The sequence below is a fragment of the Panulirus ornatus genome, chromosome 29, assembly GCF_036320965.1.
Source record: "Panulirus ornatus isolate Po-2019 chromosome 29, ASM3632096v1, whole genome shotgun sequence".
Taxonomy (NCBI): Eukaryota; Metazoa; Arthropoda; class Malacostraca; order Decapoda; family Palinuridae; genus Panulirus; species Panulirus ornatus.
The window spans coordinates 15,695,026-15,714,611 of NC_092252.1; the positions used below are offsets into that span (position 1 = coordinate 15,695,026).

General features: G+C 41.4%; 1 protein-coding gene across 2 annotated transcripts in view; it reads right to left on the reverse strand.

Moving 5' to 3' along the window:
* Positions 1-19,586, reverse strand: part of Rhp (GTP-Rho-binding protein rhophilin) — a 117,317-nt gene that overhangs the window by 11,566 nt on the left and 86,165 nt on the right. For both annotated transcript variants that reach the window (XM_071679304.1, XM_071679305.1), the window contains exons 3-6: positions 7,456-7,584; positions 6,949-7,024; positions 3,444-3,521; positions 644-768 (exon numbers count right to left, since the gene is read on the reverse strand). In XM_071679304.1, coding sequence (XP_071535405.1) covers positions 644-768; positions 3,444-3,521; positions 6,949-7,024; positions 7,456-7,584 — 408 coding nt within the window. The remainder of the gene's footprint in view (positions 1-643; positions 769-3,443; positions 3,522-6,948; positions 7,025-7,455; positions 7,585-19,586) is intronic.

The window sequence follows — 19,586 nt, forward strand, 5'->3', positions numbered from 1 at the left end:
GTACCATTATGAGAGGTATATCAGCTGTAAAGTTGGATCATTATCATTAAAGGTGTAATGGTGCACAATCCAAAGAATATTCTGCACATGAACCAAATGTATCTGATACACCCCAAGTAAAGTGGGTATGTCTCGTATATATCTGCTTGAACAACTTATCATCTTTCTTATCATCTACACTACCATATCATTATCTAGACTACTGTATCATCTTACAGACCTTTCAGCCATGGCCCTATTTCATGATTCTTTATCCAGATATCCTCTGCACATAGTCTCAACTATGTCCTAATTTCCATCATACTACTTCAGTTATCCATCTCTGCTGCTCTCATTTCTTACTTACCCTGACCTATATAAACAAAGGTTTCACAACCATACATCAAAGTTAGGACAAATACTCCCTAAAGCAATCTTCTTATACTATGTGAATCAATTTCTTTCTAATCACAACAGCTTTCAGTGCACATCCAATTTGTGTCCTTTGCTAGACAAATGATTAAATTCATCAGTTTTTTAACAATTAATAAAGTACATTTAGTGACAAAAACCTCACAATACAAAAATACAAGATTTTCAGTAAATCTATTTATCATCCTTCAGTTAATGAAATCTGTATTTCAACAAACTTTCAATAAATTACCATTCAAAGTATATGCCAAGTGACCTGTCTGGAGGGAAGAAACGTCTGTCTATAAAATAAAGTTGGTTGAAATACTCAAACAGGAGGGCAACCCCAGATTCATCCCGCTCTGGTGTGCGCATAGCCTGCAAGATAATACAAAATTAATATACACACTATACACTTCACTGAAAGTAATTTACAGTGAATCAATATGATCAACAGAAGTACAAAAAAACAACACATAACACTTAATCAGCTCATTAAACCTAATTGCATTGTATAACAGTGATGAATTGCATAAAAAATTTTATTTTCTATCTCCCATTTACTTCAGGTTTTTCAATGCAACAAATTATTTTTTTTTTTTTTTTTTTTTTTTTTGCTTTGTCGCTGTCTCCCACGTTTGCGAGGTAGCGCAAGGAAACAGACGAAAGAAATGGCCCAACCCACCCCCATACACATGTATATACATACGTCCACACACGCAAATATACATACCTACACAGCTTTCCATGGTTTACCCCAGACGCTTCACATGCCTTGATTCAATCCACTGACAGCACGTCAACCCCGGTATACCACATCGCTCCAATTCACTCTATTCCTTGCCCTCCTTTCACCCTCCTGCATGTTCAGGCCCCGATCACACAAAATCTTTTTCACTCCATCTTTCCACCTCCAATTTGGTCTCCCACTTCTCCTCGTTCCCTCCACCTCCGACACATATATTCTCTTGGTCAATCTTTCCTCACTCATTCTCTCCATGTGCATGAACCATTTCAAAACACCCTCTTCTGCTCTCTCAACCACGCTCTTTTTATTTCCACACATCTCTCTTACCCTTACGTTACTTACTCGATCAAACCACCTCACACCACATATTGTCCTCAAACATCTCATTTCCAGCACATCCATCCTCCATTATTATATGCAATAATTAAAAACCCACTAAGTTATAGCACTGGAATGTTTTCAGTGACAAAATATTATTTCCTTCAGCAAGCAGTCTTCTAAACTGCATTTCAAATGAACTAATCAGTAAAAATAAATGAGTAGTAAATTCTTAAAACTACATCTCCATTATCTGCAAGAGATACTATATCTTTTACTTTGTATTACAGATACACTGTACAAAATATTTTAGAATTCCTCCTCTCAATCTTGCCATCAAGTTCTGATACATCAAAATTGTTTTCTCTCTCTCCACAATGGCTTGAATGCAACATTCTTCCTCTTCATAACCGACAAGTACCTTCAACACTTTCACTGACTATCTGGTCAATAAATTTTGAATTCTTCATGTCTGTAGCAGAGATGCCAAAGAACATATTACCAACTTGATAATCAACTATGCAGTGTTGTTAGTCATGCATTCAGCCTCTAGTGATCAATGCCTAACAAGATTTCAGAATATGGAGTAAGACAACACTACATTCCAGTAGCACCAAAGGATACCCCTTAATAAATGGAATTTTGATGCAAGTTGATTTGGATGAAGTGAGTGAGCTTTCCAATAATGGTGACCAAATCTGCAGGGTTACAAAGAAGGGGTAACAGTGATAGTGAAAAAAAGAATACTGAAGACCTTTGATCTGGCAGCTATGCATGAATTAAGAGAGCTGAGTTACAGGGAAGGGCTGGAGACTTTATATCTCCCCACCTTGGATGAGAGAAGAGAGAGTGGTGACCTGATTACAACCTTTAAGTTTTTATAAGTGACTGATGACATGGAGAGTGAACAGGTCTTTGAGAGGTGTAGGGATAGAGCAACCAGAGGACCAAGTATGAAATTATATAAAAAACTTGTCAACAAGGATGTAAAGAAATACTTTCATAATACGAGTATTGGATGAATGAAAAAGAACATAAATTTAAGAGGGTGTATGATAGTAGAGAATGTTCAAGAGATGGGGCCCCATAAGTGTAACACTCCCTGCCTGTACAGTATGAATAGGTAATTACATACTTCATAAATCAGCCAGCCTGTTTCAGCTGATAAAAGCAACTTCAAAAAGCTCTCAACATAAGTGAGGAATTTCTTATCATCCTATGTACTACATTACCTAATTCAGGAAGAGTAATTCAGTTCAATGCCACTATTTGAGTATTTAGTATATTTTTTTTCAACTTCGTGAAAACATTTCATATACTGGGCAGAGCATAAATATGTAACAGTATAAGGATCAAATTACATTTCATATTATTCATATCATGTTCTTTCCTTTTTGATAAATAGCAAATACCTAAGTAAAGACGATGACTGTTAATAATCTTCTGTAGAGAAAAATAAGGACATGAGCTATTGGCTAATCAACATAAAACAGCACAAAGAAATGGCAGCAGTTCCTTATGTAGCAGACAAGGCAATCAGGTAAACTTAATTAGTGTTTGTAAAAAAGAATACTGGCTTGAAACAATAAAAATATGCTTCAGAGGCAACCACTTGTGACGGGACTATGTAGCTGTTTAAAAGAGCTAAACAGGTAATCCACAAAAATGAAAATCCTATACCTGTTACTCTATGTTCTTTTAGGACATATCAGTCAATTCAAGTGAATATTCGTAATTTTGATAGGATGCATCAATAAATGCAAGTCCTTCTATCACAAAAGGATTATGTGATCTGTCTCATATTAGGATTTCATATCCTCCAGATCCAAAGAAAATTTCCACAATTATTCAAAATCTCTATATTTGTTTAAGAAAAGAAAATCACATATTGAGGGTGAAACAGGCAAACAGATAGATGAATTCACATTATCCCTTCATATCTATGTGCGTGTGAAATAATAAAAAACCTGAAACATCAACAACTTACCCCTCTGAGGTCCATAAACTCAGTGATGGCCTCATCGTACTTGTCTGGATCCTCACTATAGTGTTCCAAAATGAAGTCCTGCAAAGAAACCACAACAAAATTATATGGAAGATTTAAGGGTAATGCAATGAAGATCATCATACACATCTACAAAAAGAAGAAGAAAACTAAACAGTACTTGTGCAAATATAAAGTATATGCATCAATAGAAATCTTGTTTAATATATATATAACTAAATACATCTTTGCTTTACATCTATATACTACATGCAAAAATAAAGGCCCTTTTTGAAAATACAAAAATAAAGCCCTCTTTAAAAATACATGTTTAATATGTATTCCATATCTGGGTTTTTCTATCAAGGAAAATCTCTACTGCATCACTTGTTTATTCATGAAAAGAAAGGTATCAATTGCAGAATCTTCCTCAAACATTTCAACTGCTGAACCTAACTGACTTATCATCTGTCTATCAAGCTATCTATATATCTTTGGAATCTTCCTCAAACATTTCAGCCGCTGAACCTATCCGTCTATCAATCTATCTATATATCTCTTTATCTACCTAAAATCATCTGTTCCATCCTTATGTCCACTGGGTGGATCAAGTACATATAGCCATGTATCTTCTGTGGAGATTAATTTTGCAAAAATGGGGTCCTCACCCAAATTTCAGTTTTCAAGATCATCAATGTCCTTCCACCTGTCTCTGGACTAAACATTACCAGAGACTCTTCACAAGCTGGATCTTTTCATCTTTATCTTCCAGGGCACAAATCTCATAAAAATCTTCAATGCCTTCCATTTTCTTGTCCACTTTAGTGTTATGAGTGACGAAGCACCTTAATGAGCCGAGTCATCTAGCTCAAGTCCAACACAGACATCCAGCAGAGCACAGGGTCACTCCTTCAGTGTCTGAAGTCTAATGTTCATCATTGCAAGGCATTTTTCCAACAGTTTTCCCTTTCTTCTAGTTGGTTTTAAAGTGGTGTATGATAATCCTGTTGGATCTCTACCCATGTCACATGCTGAATAAATACCTTCTGGAATGCAATGACCACTTCACTGGTTGACTCAAAACTCTACTAGAGCTGGATAAGAAAGAAGTCTGCAGGAACTACTGCCTTGCCTTCCTCCATGAATGGATATCCCAGTTTGGTGTACCTTCTAACGTCAACACAGAGTCTCATGGTCGCCAATTCAAGTCAATCCTCTGGGGGAACTTCAGCAGTTTCTTGGTACTATTCATCACTCACCACAATCTCCCCATCTAGCAACCAACAGCTAGGTCAAAGGGTTTTACCAGTAAGTCAATGCTTTATTCATAGTGCACTCTTATCCTACAGCCAGGATCGATAACCTCCCTCTGGTTCACTTTGACATCCCAAGTGAAGAAAAATATGAATTTCTCTGTTGAAGAATTGACCAACAGATCTCCTCCCCAGCTCCTCTGATGCACTCCTCCCTAGCATAATCTATTACTTTGCTAACCCTTTTACGTGTGCTGAACTGGCTGATATCAGTTCTATCCCTAAACCGCCACATCGTATCTTCACTGGGAACTCCATCTTGCAACCAAAGTTTTCATCCAGGTTGATGCAGTAGCAGCTTTATAGAGCATCCTCTAAATTGGTTACAAGGACTTCCAAACCCCTCCATCAAATGCTGTGGTAAGCAAGAGGTAATTTTCAATGACTGCCTAGGACTGGATACCCTGATACTCCTACTGGCATGACCGTGTCAAGTATGACACGGTCTTTACCTTAGGTATCCCAAGCAGCAAAGCTTGCTCTAAAGACTGTTCTAACTATTGGATGTCCTACTGCCAGTCCTGCCGACTTTATGTGCACTGTTCCTCAAGGTTCTCTATCCCCCACCACTCACTATTATGAAGTCAGCTGCAGGCTCTTCTGGTCCAGCCATCCCCTCTAAATTGCCAGTCTCTCCTCTTCTGATCCAGCCATCCCCTCTAAAATGCCAATCTTTCCAGGGTCAACCACAGGCAAGGGTTATTTTTTCCCCCTTCTGCTGCACTGAGCTGATTTCCCCTCTGGGCTCACCAGCAATGGTTGGCCTCCTCACTGCCATCGTCATCTCCACCTTCAACATCAAGGCCTAAGTCCAACCCAGATGGCTATACCATTCAACCTGCAACAGGGATGGACAGTTCTTTACCAACACGTCACACTGCCAAATCACAGAACGCCATATGTCCTCTGGCTCACAGAACGTCAGGGAGGCAGCCTATCAGATGCAGATGAATCAGAGTGCCGGGGTTTTGCAATCATTCGACATAACACCAGCCACGTCGTACCTGAAGGAAGTGCATATGACTCCTGTGCCATCTAGACCTCACCACTTCTCTACATTATACGTCTATGCTGCATCTGTGGCCTGGCCATCTACAGCCTGATGGTTCAACTTTAAGCAACTTTCTACACCGTTTTCACATACTCTTTCTCATGAATATGAAGCATATCATGTGTTTCCCTTAATGGTTCTCAAGCCTCTTACTTCGATCTGAATAAAAGATACCTAGACTGTATGTATATATGTCCATATTTTGAAAGACGTAGACACCACAGATATAGTTTTTCCAGACGATGGATAAGTATTGTACAACCTAACCATATGTATATATACAAGAAGACTTAAGTCTAGTCCTGCGTCTTGTTTTCAATAAGACCGAATCCTGAGAGGATGCAAGATACTTCTGGGCATCACTTACCGAGCAGCAACTAATTACGTCAACTAATTCGAACTATAAATGCCCTTTGTGCTCCATCCTCCAGCTGTAAAATGGCCCCATGATGTTCGTCTTCTCATGCTACAGTATTCTCTCTAACATCTCTTCTATGGCTTATGTTCAGACGCTCTGCCTATATGTTCCGGTACTGCCCAGTTGAAGACTTCCCCTTCACCTCCTCTGGTATCCCTTGTTGTAGTACCACAGATTCCAAAGCTTCTCTCATCTTCGATACACAACTGTCTTCTGATGCCCCCCTCCTCTCTCTCTCTCTCTCTCTCTCTCTCTCTCTCTCTCTCTCTCTCTCTCTCTCTCTCTCTCTCTCTCTCTCTCAGAAAAGAGAACCTTGGCTCCTCTCACCGGGCACCAGCGATTCCGGGTCAACATGTTCTAAAATTCCCTTTGTTCTACGATCTGGTTGTTCTATCCGCCGCAGATCCCCTCCCCCCTCCTATGGGCTCCCCTTGCTCTGTACCTCCTGGTTGATCTATCCTCCCCAGCTCCCCTTGCTCTATACCTCCTGGTTGTTCTATTCCTCTCCACCCAACTGTCCTTGTTCTAGACTTCCTGGCTGTTCCCTACTCACCTCCACTTGTTCAAGATATCCCTCTCCTACTATCCTTCCCTCCCCATCCCCTTAGCCTAGTCTACTAGCCCTTCCTCCACATCCTATAAGCCTAGCCACCACCAACACTGCACACCGCATACTGAGCTGCCAGTCCGAAAAAAAATAACATGACGCAATGTAATCAGCATTACCTTAAATGGCTCCCTGAAGTTGATTTCCTTGGTCTCCTTGAGGCCCAGTGGGATCATTGGGATGCTGCCTTTCGACCTGCATAACACACAGGAGAAACACACCACATTATTGCTCCCGTTCACGTAGTATGGGACATGCACCTCCATGGCACAGAATAAGAAGTGACATAATATATATTCATTATGTATATGTGTACTTGTATTTATGACATTTATAGTCATCACAGTAATTCTTATTAGTGTGTGCATCTTATAACTACTCTAGTACTTATAAGACACTTATAAGACAATAGGCAATTAAAACATTATTATACGACACTATGCGACAGAAAAAATAATTGGACTCTTCATTAGGCCAAGTGTATGCATATGAAATAATGGTTTCTGTTTATGCAAATAATGGTTTCCTCAAGTTAACTGTGACAAATGTGCTTCTTTTTTTCATTCCTATACGTGAGATCACCGCCAGAGCAATGTCCAGCTTGTGGCTTGTGGCTATGTACTGACCCGGTGCCCTGGTAGATCTCCACGGAGCTGTTGAGCTCTGCCAGCTGTTCCTTGAGCAGCTGCAAGTTGCTGTTGACGAACTGCAGCTCAAGCGCCACCTGCTCCTTCATTCTCTTATTGTTCGTGGCACTGTTGGCGAGGATCATATCATAAATAAATACAGAGCGTTAACAAGCCTGTGTGATTATTAGAACACTAAAAGTATTAACAATAACAGAGACAGAACAATACCTAGCGATAATATATATATATATATATATATATATATATATATATATATATATATATATATATATATATATATATATATATATCATCGTGGCCATCAGCAACCAAACAATAACATATAATGCTATACGAGGAAACATGTTTCAGATATCTAGTTCACATTCCAACTTATGTTGTTATACAGACTAAAATTACCCATTTTCTTTTGTCTTATTTTCAGTCTAAATTCCCACTTTTTATGTCACATCGGGAACTTTTTTCCCCCCCAGTATTCTTATCGCTATACCTGAGTCAATTGCTCTTCTGTCATAAGAGGACAAAAAAAAAAAAAAAGAGAAGTAATCCTAGCTTTCATAATGAGCGTCCTACTGCAAAATTGGATTTATCAGCTACTGGTTTCATTCCGGACAATTAATAACAAGGCTGAACTAAAATCACAGGCAGCTGCGCCACTCTCCCAGTGTCATGTATTACATGACACACGTATCTTGTGCATATAACATACTGTCATTAACTTACACCACAGAAGGCAAGAGCTGACGGCATAATTAATGAGTCAGCCTTAGTTGAGACGGCCTTAGGTCAGACAGGCAACTGACTCTGTATCTGTGAAATGGATAGTGACGCTGGTGATGCATGGCAACTGCCACGCCCCACACCCACCCGTGATCACTCAGGCTGAATAATCAGGCCATGTTTGATATTAGCGTCCTGGATGGAGTCCCAAGCAATAATGATAATAATAATACGATATATTTACATGCTTTACTCAAAGAACTCTTAACGAGTCCGGAGAATAGAAATCCTCTTATAGTTTCAGAAAAGAAAGTGTTTTGTAGCGGCCACAAGCAACGATTTTGTAAACATGAGAACCTTCAACATTTAACTGTTAACGATAAGAGAGACATGTTACATTTTTATGGCCTACTGAAAGACCAATACAAATGTCGGTCATGGTCTTAACGGTCAATGATGGATTACACCAACCTTAAAGTCCAGACTTGATAAAGTCCATTTCGCCGTGGCGCCTGGATAAGCACGACGATCACATAAGCGATTTTGGGTCTCATTCTACAACTCAGTGAAGCTGACTTTACGCTGCTGGACGCGCCAGGCTCAATCATAACATTAAATACATCGGAGATAATAAAGTTGGAGTTTACATTCTTAACCAATTTATCAGATAAACGAGTAGTTTCACAAGCTCTGACAAAAATGGTAGTTTCCCACGAGTGTGGAACTGGACCACATACTCTATCCCACTGATGAGAACTCAGCAGTTAACAGTACCACTGGCATGAGACCAAAACAACCACTTGTGTTACACAACCATGTCTCTCAATTCACAACAAACAACCTAAATTCATAACACAATCACATTGATTACAACAACTATTAACCTTACAATACACAACCCGCTTTAGTTCATGACGCAACCATTTCAGGTTCATAACCCACCACAACCACTTGGTGTGCCTCACAACATCAGTGACTAACAAGATAATAACAGCAGTCGAAAATATCGTTCACCTGACGTCATCACGCGCAGGTTTCGCAATGACGCTACAAGCGCAACGAGGCTTTTATTTATTTGACGCAGAGAAAACACACACTTTCTCCACTTGAGGACACGAGAATAAATATCTATTGGTTGATGAAGACACACACACACACACACACACACAGCACGGAACTGTGTGCCCGAGTGAGACCACAATAAAACCTCCAGCCAACAACACTTAACACTGACCAAGTTGTATAGCATGCACTTCCTGCTGATAACATCCGCCGGAAGCTATTTAGCCGACACAACACGCCATCGTTCACAACATACAGCAATCATACATGCCTCTTATTGGCACGATACATGTAGCATATGTATAAACCACACACACACACACACACACACACACACACACATATATATATATATATATATATATATATATATATATATATATATACATATATACGTTTATCTCCGAGATACTAGTAGTCGCTCAACCAATCATGGCTTCCGGGGGCTGGACGACCTAATTGGTCGAAAGTGAGGAATGTCGTGCGCACCACAATCGTTCTCCGCGCCTTTCACACAACGTTTTTAAGACTTAAGAAAAAAAGTAAGGTAAGGCCCCTCTGATACGTCCACTGTCATATAAACCCACAGTTTATATATGATATATAACACCAAATGAGTAGTAGTATATTAATATATCAACCGCTGAGGAAAATTGATATACATTTTCCAAATATCGTGAGATAAAATCCATTTTCAATATTATTACAGTCCCCTTATTTATATTCTCGTCTTGGGACTATCAAACTGTTCACAGTGTGACAAGGGGTATCATTTACAATCTCGAATCTATGATTACTCAACTATGCTGTGTGACTTGACTATTGGAGAAAGAGACGAAGGTGCGCACACGAAAAAAAGTGATGGGGAATCATGCCAGATGTTGCCAACCGATGAAATTTACGCGCGCCATCTATTGAGCGAATAGATGACTTAAGTCTTTCAGTCACTGTTTCCGGAACCGGGAGTGGTTTCCGATTTCTGCCGGTTGGAGGAATGAGACAGCTGAATTTACTTGAATTCCTCCCAGTTGTTTTTATTTGTCGAATATCTCTACCATTCCCTCGGCGGGAAAGGGAAAGGGGGAAGGGTTTCTCGCCATATTTTCATCAACTTGGCGCGATAGCTGTAGCCCCAAGCCCCTTGGAGACTATGTCCTAATATGAACATATGAACATCGTCAGCGGGACACCATATCGACTGAAGCAACCATCAGGAGATACGTCAATAAAGACATATAACCAAATCTTGTCCGACGCGAAATCGATGACCCTTTCCGACCTCGACATGGCTTCCATGTGTCGCGACACCTCGCGTAACATGAGCTTCTCACGGTCCCCGAGCCGGCAGAAATCGAGAACCGCTCCCGGTTCCGATGAAAATAATTTTATTTCTCATTTTCATTACGTGTTCTCGTAGTTTCTAGGTAAAGACATCGACCACTCGGTGAAATGTTATACTTGTAAAATTGGCATTACATTTCTCTGACGATACAAGTTCCAAAATTCATACACGAATAAAAATCATGTGGCACGATTTAGTGATCTGTTCCGTGATGCACGAAAGTCATGTCAATGTTCAGTTCAAATGAACCAGACGTATATGTGTTAAACCAGATTAATATGTGCTTGAACTTTGCTCACTCCAGATATACTCTACCTCAATATTTACTGTAATACTAATCAATATATCACATATTCGTTATCAAAGAGCAAATCTGAAATAATTAATACTCGTAATTTAACCATCAATTTAAAAAAAAAAAGGTCTGAAAATCTAGTCTGTGTGGATCCATGTGTGTAAATTGTTATATTGACACATGCACGAAAAAGAACAATAGGGTCACACATACCTAAGCCTGGTCCACATTTCCAGTGGAATGTAACATTTCAGTTCAACATTCTCTTGATGCTCAACATTCACTTGTATTCATTAATAACTCACATTACGTAAGTGACTGAAAGAAGGAACGTTTCACCATTTTCTTCCTCTTCAGATATTAATGGAATATATATATATATATATATATATATATATATATATATATATATATATATATATATATATACATATATATATATATGTGTGTGTGTGTGTGTGTGTGTGTTACCAACCCTCTGATCCTCACACAGGGACGTGTAGAGCGCCAGGTGCCAACACGGAAGTACATATTTACAAAAAAAATTATGTCTCTGCTACAAGAGATGTCAACAAATACTTTCATGCTAGTGCCACCTGTTGACGAGAAGAACAAACACTAAATTGTTCGTCCAAGCAGTTGCCGGCAACTCACGAGGCTCATGTGGACAGACTCGTCTCTCGTAATTAATTTCCGCTCTCAAAATATTTAGTGATTGCCAAATGTGTGTGTGTGTGTGTGTGTGTGTGTGTGTGTGTGTGTACCATTCGTATGTTATGGGGAGAGAGTTTTACACTCGTGTACAGTGTCTTTAATACACACACACACACACACACACACACACACACACACACATCAGCCTAAGCCCAGTATCGACCACCGCCCAGGAGATGATGAACTGTTGGGAATGGCTGTGGGCCGAATGCCACGCCCGCTCACGATTCGAAACCGGACAGACCGGCGCGTGAATCAGGGTCAGCAACGCTAAACATTTCACCCAAACAGCTGTTTGGTTAAATATATATATATATATATATATATATATATATATATATATATATATATATATATATATATATATATATATTCGCCATTTCCCTCGTTAACAAGGTAGCTTTATGAACAGTGGACTGAGCCTTAGAGGGAATATCCTCACTTGGCCCCCTTCTCTGTTCCCTCTTTTTGAAAAGTTAAAAAACGGGAGGGGAGGATTTCCAGCCCCTCGCTCCCTCCCCTTTTAGTCGCCTTCTACGACACGCAGGGAATACGTGAGAAGTATTCTTTCAACCCCATCCACAGGGATATTCATATCTATTTAATATCTATTATACTTTGTCGCTGTCTCTCGGGTTAGCGAGGTAGCGCAAGGAAACAGACGAAAGAGTGGCCCAACCCACCCACATACACATGTATATACATACACGTCCACAAACGCACATATACATACCTATACATCTCAACGTATACATATATATACACACAGAGAAATATACATATATACACATGTACATAATTCATACTGTCTGCCTTTATTCATTCCCGTCGGCACCTTGCCACACACACACACACCACACACACACACACACACACACACATATTTATTAATTTCCGCTCTCAAAATAATTAGTGATTGCCAAATGTGTGTGTGTGTGTGTGTGTGTGTGTGTGTGTGTGGTGTGTGTGTGTGTGTGTACATCTAATGTCCACAGTCATCGTGGGTTGGAACGTAAGGCGGTGTTCAGCAGTGACCAGAGGAAGGTCAGAAGCCCAAACTGTAACCGAGGAATCTGGACTCCAATACGTTCATCGACCTGCACGGAGAACTCGACTGTTCGTGGCGGCAGTTTGCACGACGACGCGCTGAGTGTCGGCGCCCTGCATGGTGATGGCGGGTGGGTGGTGGCGTTCCGTGGTGAGGGAGGTCCTCCAAGCCTCCCCCGCCCGCACACCAGGCGTGGAGGAGAGGGCGTACGCCGCCGGCGGAGACTGCGCGCACCTCAGGCGAAGGGGGGGAGAGGAGAACCACTAAAGAACAACTGGGAACACTGGAGAACATAGAGGAACACAGTTGTTAGATGGAGAGGACGACTGGGAAGAACAGAGAACACCACGAAGCACTAGAGAACATAAAGGAGCGGTTGCTGGGTGTAGAGCACGGCTGCACGGAGCAAACCGAACACCAGAAAACATTAAAGAACATGATGGTATATCCTAAACTCAGTGGAAACCAACAGGCAACAAAATGGGAACAATCAGAGACCACGGGACACCTAGAGAACAAAAAGAACAGATAGTTAATACTCAAGAACATCTGAAACACCATAGTAACAAATAACACTTGGGAAGAACAGAGAACTCAAGAGGAGCCACTAAATGTGAAAAGCAGTAGTCAAAAGTGAACACGAACGGACCAGAAAACACGAGAATAACAAAACAATCATGGAAATACTAGAAACCAAAATATACAATGAGAAAACTTCAGATACAAAGGGAGGGAGGGAGGGGAAATGAAGAACACGGCAGAACCTCAAATACCATGAGGGAACTTTAGAGAACAACAAAGTATAACACGGGCAATCACATTAAAGCATTAGAAAACATCTCTAAACACGAAACTGAGAACACTAAGATTAGAAAACCCTTAAAAATCAGAACTTTTAAACATACGGCTACACTAACTAAAATCCCCTACAGAACATTAGAGAACATACGTAGAAACGAACACCCATCACCCGAGAACGTCATGAAATTGATTAATTACTTGAAATCATCTGACGCGGCGACAACGAGATGAAAAAAGACAATATTAATGAACACATCTCAAAACTTCATTACACTTTCAAAACCCAACACAAAGCAGAGTTTCACCCTCACAGCCAAGAAGGAACTCCACTGATTTAAAAAAAATGCAAGCTAAAGAATGCGAATAAACACAGGAGAACGACCACAAGGTAAGACAAAGCAGAGAATTGGGTAACAAACAAAGCCAACGGCCCAGGAGTCACGCGCGCACCGGAAGCCGCCATGACAGACTCGCAGCGTCCGAAACCCCCTAAATACTTCGGCTTCCGCTTCGTCTTCATCTCCCACTTAAATATACAAATTAACTCTCCAACATCGAACCTTCCATTTATAAGTCCATTTCTTGGAGTTCAAAACCTACAAAATACTTGCATCTGAAAAGGTACGGTCAAAACCGAGGCAATGTGATGACAGTATTATCAGACACACACTTCACCACGCCAACGGTCAAGCTTTTAGATAGACAATGCATTTCAGTCCACCACAAATTACGAACATACGTCTTATCAATGTTAAATCTTAATCTATAGACACTGTGTAAACATATATCTTGTTACCAGTTCTCGTAAGTTCGACCTCTGACTCTTGAGGACAAAGAGGATGGGGTCATGCAATTTTAAATGCACGAAAATCAATCCTGGCCGGAAAAATGTGTGTGTGTGTGTGTGTGTGTGTGTGTGTGTGTGGTGGGGGACGGAAGGGCCTTCACCTTGTGATAAAACAAATGTTAGTGAGTTTAAGCTTCCCAGTCACAACACACGGCGACACAACCTCAGTCAGGGGGTCTAGCCCTCTGCCACCAGTGTGTGATGGAGGCTGGGAGGGGATACATGACGATACATCCGAAGCATCGGTGTTTCGAAGCATCATAGATACCATGTATCACCAGTTCGAAATAAAGAACAAGAGATAAATGGTACTCTATGGCATAGAATTATAGAAAATATAGTAAGGATTAGATTTCTTTATGTATCGGATTATTACAGACGCTTTGGAATTCTAATGCTTCAGATTGCTGAAGCTTTGGAACTTTAATGTTTCGGTTTACTGAAGCTCTGGAACTTTAATGTTTCGGTTTACTGAAGCTCTGGAACTTTAATGTTCCGGATTATTATGGTTGTCTCGCTCTGTCGCTGGTAACAACTGCTTCTGTGCCATCACGTGGTGATAGTACAGGAGGTGTGCACGTGGTGGTGGTGGTGATCATACAGGAGGTGTGCACGTGGTGGTGATGTTGTACTGGCTGGGAGAGGCCATCATGGTCCGTTTATCATAATGAATTGAGATTTACGTGCTGGGACACACACACACACACACACACACACACACACACACATACACACACAAACACACACAAACACACACAAACACACACACACACACAGCCATTCATAAAATTTACATAATTCGAACAATTTCAAGCGAGTCTCTCTTTTTTTCAAACCCCTGATATATGAACTTCCCGCCTTCAGTCTCAGGGGGAACAGGTCGCCACGCTGATATCATCAACAAAGGCGAAATGGAAATTAATCTCAGACAACCCCCCCCCCCCGAAACTACCCCCAGAAACTGCCCCGCCCCCAGAAACTACCCCCAGAAACTACCCCCAGAAACTGCCCCCAGTCGCTCAAGGTTTACATGATTCACAAACACGACAAATGGCCAAACTGTTCACGATTTCTCACTGAACAATTATGGCCTTTTAAAGTCAGTTCTCTTACTAATTGAACATTTAAATATCTATTATTGAAATCTGAACTACGTTTGGGTTAGTTTTAAAGATGGCGGCACCAAACAGGATTAATACGGGTCTCTCTATGCACACGGGCTACGAATGCAGAAGAAAACGGGAAGAAAAGATAAGAGTATCTGTACCAGCTGTGTGTGTGTGTGTGTGTGTGTGTGTGTGTGTGTGTGTGTGTGAGTATGTGTATATATGTGTGTGTGTGTGTGTGTGTGTGTGTGTGTGTGATAAACAGGACCTAATAAACCCGTAAATAGAGGTGGTTCACTACTTCAAAAAAGACGATTCATGTTCTTGAAGATGACACTTTCCTTGAAGAAGATGAATCATAAGCATCTTGAAGATGACTCGACGACTCTCTCAGGAAGGTGAGAGTTCCTTGAAGATGACTTCGCTCCCCGAAGATGACTCCATTCCTTGAGGTAGATGACTAAGCTCCATGAAGACGATGACTTTACGTGAAGATGGCTCTTTGAATCATCATCCACTCCCCTTCCCCCCACCCAACACACACACACACACACACACACACACACACACACACACACAGCACAGCACAACAGACGCAAAAAAACTAACAAGTATGGGTTTACCCCAGCGTCACACAACACACCAGTGCGTCACAAAGTGCGTCACAGACTCATAATCTCACGGGGACGCGTATAACGGTGTTCACAACGAACTCTGGGCTTCTCTGAGTAGGAGGTGGGGGAGGCGGAGGGGGAGGGGGGAGTGTTCTCTGGGCCAACCCGTCACCACACCCTCCACTTGGCCCGTCACCACACCCTCCACTTGGCCCGTCACCACACCCTCCACTTGGCTCATCACCACACCTTCCACTTGGCCCGTCACCACACCCTCCACTTGGCCCGTCACCAGACCCTCCACTTGGCCCGTCACCACATCCTCCACTTGGCCCGTCACCACACCCTCCACTTGGCCCGTCACCACACCCTCCACAAGTGTCCACACACGGTGGTGTATACAGCTTGTGTTTGCAGTAAACTGCTTAAATAAGGAGCCAAGTTTGGAGCTATTCCGATAGAAGTCTTTTCTTCCTCAGCGGAATTTCGGGTTCGGAACTGTTTCAAAAGAGCAGGACTGTTCTCAGTATATATAACAAATCTTCACATATATCAACTAATTTCATATACAGATAAGATAGCAAGAATTATAAGAAAACATCTATGGTATAAAGCTATTGAGACAACCTACCAAATGCAGAAATGACCAGATACAAATCTCATTCGATACGAGACTTTTAATACGAAGCCGATCCGAAATAGCACTCATCGGGTACGAAGCTTCACACAGACACACCGTAAGCTCAAGAGACGAAACTGTTCTTGGCACAGCATGTTCACACGCAGAACAAATTACGAGAGGAAGCATTGATTAGACAAAGGGTTGGAGGGAAGGTGTTCCTTCCCATCATGAAACGTCACCTGATTAACGGATTATCTCGGCGGTTCATTCCGTGGTTCGAATCCCTCACACAGGAAACATGGAACGTAATCCTCTCACAAAATAAAGTTTTTTTACGAAAAAAAAATTCAAGAAACAGCAATAATGACATTCAACACGATACAAGAATATATATATATATATATATATATATATATATATATATATATATATATATATATATATATATATATATATATATATATATATATATAACGGTTGTTTGGTGCTGGCAATATATATGTGTAACAATAAATGTAGATCGCACGGGCCAACGAACCGCTCCAGCACAAACCACCACCAGTGGAGCGGCGGCCAATAGATGGAGGAGGAGGAGGAGGAGGAGGAGGAGGAGGAGGAGGAGGAGGAGGGAAGGTCTCCTCGTGGCGGAGGCTGGAGGAGATCATGCTCCCCACCCACCTCCACCTCTCCCTCCTGAGGGAGTGGATGAAGTAGACGCCTCGTGACGCAGCTGGTTCACTGCCCCGCAAGAAGTTTAACCTAATTCCCGACTGATTCCTGCCACACCGAACTTTAGTCTCTCTCTCTCTCTCTCTCTCTCTCTCTCTCTCTCTCTCTCTCTCTCTCTCTCTCTCTCTCTCTCTCCGTTTTTTTTTTCTCTATAGGCCGAACAACGGCATCTTCCACCCCCTCCGACGCCGACGTTACAGTACGGCACCTGGACATTGTTCTATACACAGGATGGACAACGGAACCATCCCCCGGTGGTTGATGGTATCACAGCGAGTTATTGTCTTCCTGAATGATCATGTAAATAAACCGTAATTTGCTGCACTAAACTAAAACTTACACGCCATGTAAAAAAAACCACCCGAGGTGACTAAACCACTGACCTAAACCAAGCCTAGTAAGTAAAGCACACTACCAAAATAAACCCAAGCCAAAGAACTTATACGAAGTCAACCCATCGAAATAAACCCAAACAAATTGCCGAAGTAAACCAAAGTGAACCAACCAATCTACTGGACTATGCAATCGTTCGTTGAATAATACGTGGGTAATAGCTATATGGCGGAGCACACACACACACACATCCCTCCCTTGCCAGGTCTGGAGAACAGAACCCGGAGTAATAGCTGTAGATAAAGAGAGAGAGAGAACAGCAACCACTGCGGCGTAGGGCAAGTGGGTCAGGTTCTGGGGAGGTTCAGGAGTGGTAGGAGGTCCTGAATTGGAGTGTCGGACCACAACCACCCCAGATGCGAGAGCAGTACTGCACAAGAGGACGAATCCACCCTCCATGTAAGCGAAGGAAACGATCACAAAGGAGGAGCTTTGAGCATCTCCGAAGCAGAACTTGGCTATATGTAAAACATTGAGGTTGCAAAATGTAGATATTAGGGTGATGCCTAAGATGTTTACTAAGTCGAAATGGTGGAATTAAAGAGCCATCAAAGGAGATGGCAAAATTGTCGGAGGTCTTTTAGAAAGAAAAAATTATGTGAACTGGATTTTCTAGAGGCATTAAACGTAAATTGGTTTGGATTGTCCCATCTTGTCCAAATCTGTGAGGAATTTGAGACGAGGCGAGACGTGGACCGACCAACATATGAGACGGATTTGAGAGAAGTAGAGGAGAACAGTGTTGAGACGTCAGCGAGTGAGTACACTCGGTTATCTGTTGACGAATGAAAATCGTTAATAAAAGGAAGGAAAAGTGTAGGAGGCAGGACAGAACCCTTGGGAGTCACCACTGTTCATAGAGAAAGAGGGAGATGATCAATTAACCATTTAAGAAGTAAACTGGCCATAAGGAAGCTAAAGAGAGAATAGAATGAGGGAGGAAAGAAAAGAGAAGAGAGTTTGGAGATAAGACGCCTCAGTGCCATATCCCGTCTGGAGCTCTCGACATATGAAGGGCTTCAACATAAGATTTCCTCAAGTCTCTCAGAAACTATGATCAGCTTAAGATCAACATAAGATCTCCTCAAGTCTCTTAGAAACTATGATCAGCTTAAGATAAGCTTTAGGAAGGATTATCACCAGTGGATCTCGCCGTGAAACAGCCATACTGACGATCACAGAGAAGAATGCAAGATATAAGATCATGACGAAGACGGGAATTAAAATGAGATTCATAAACTCTGGATTTACTGGAAGTCAGACCAACAGGACAAAGAGTGGGGAACACTCATCCCGTTTCTGGATTGCATGCACTCAAGCATGTTTCCGAGATGGGAAACTTTTGATCTGTAGCAAGACTGGAATAGACGAGCAAGCACAGGAGCCAATTTGGAAGATCTCCCTATCAAAACATGAGGAAAGATGGTGGCATTTAGTCCATACACCCTGCTTGTCTCCAGGGCATTCTGGACTGTAGCAAGAGATGGTGTAAAGGGCAGAAGATGGTCAGAGGCGCGTCTGGTGGGGATGAGGGGAAGTTAGATTCATCCAAGGTGGAGTTCAGAAGAGATGGAGCAGCAAAGTGAGTTGCTTCTGTCATTACGAGAGAACAGCTGTAATGTTGCCAGGAGACAAAAGCCAAGAGAAGATAGTACGGGATATACTTTTAGCTTCTTGAACAGGCAGTTCTTCAATAATCATTACAATAATATAAATGTGTGTGTGTGTGTGTGTGTGTGTGTGTGTGTGTGTGTGTATATATATATATATATATATATATATATATATATATATATATATATATATATATATAT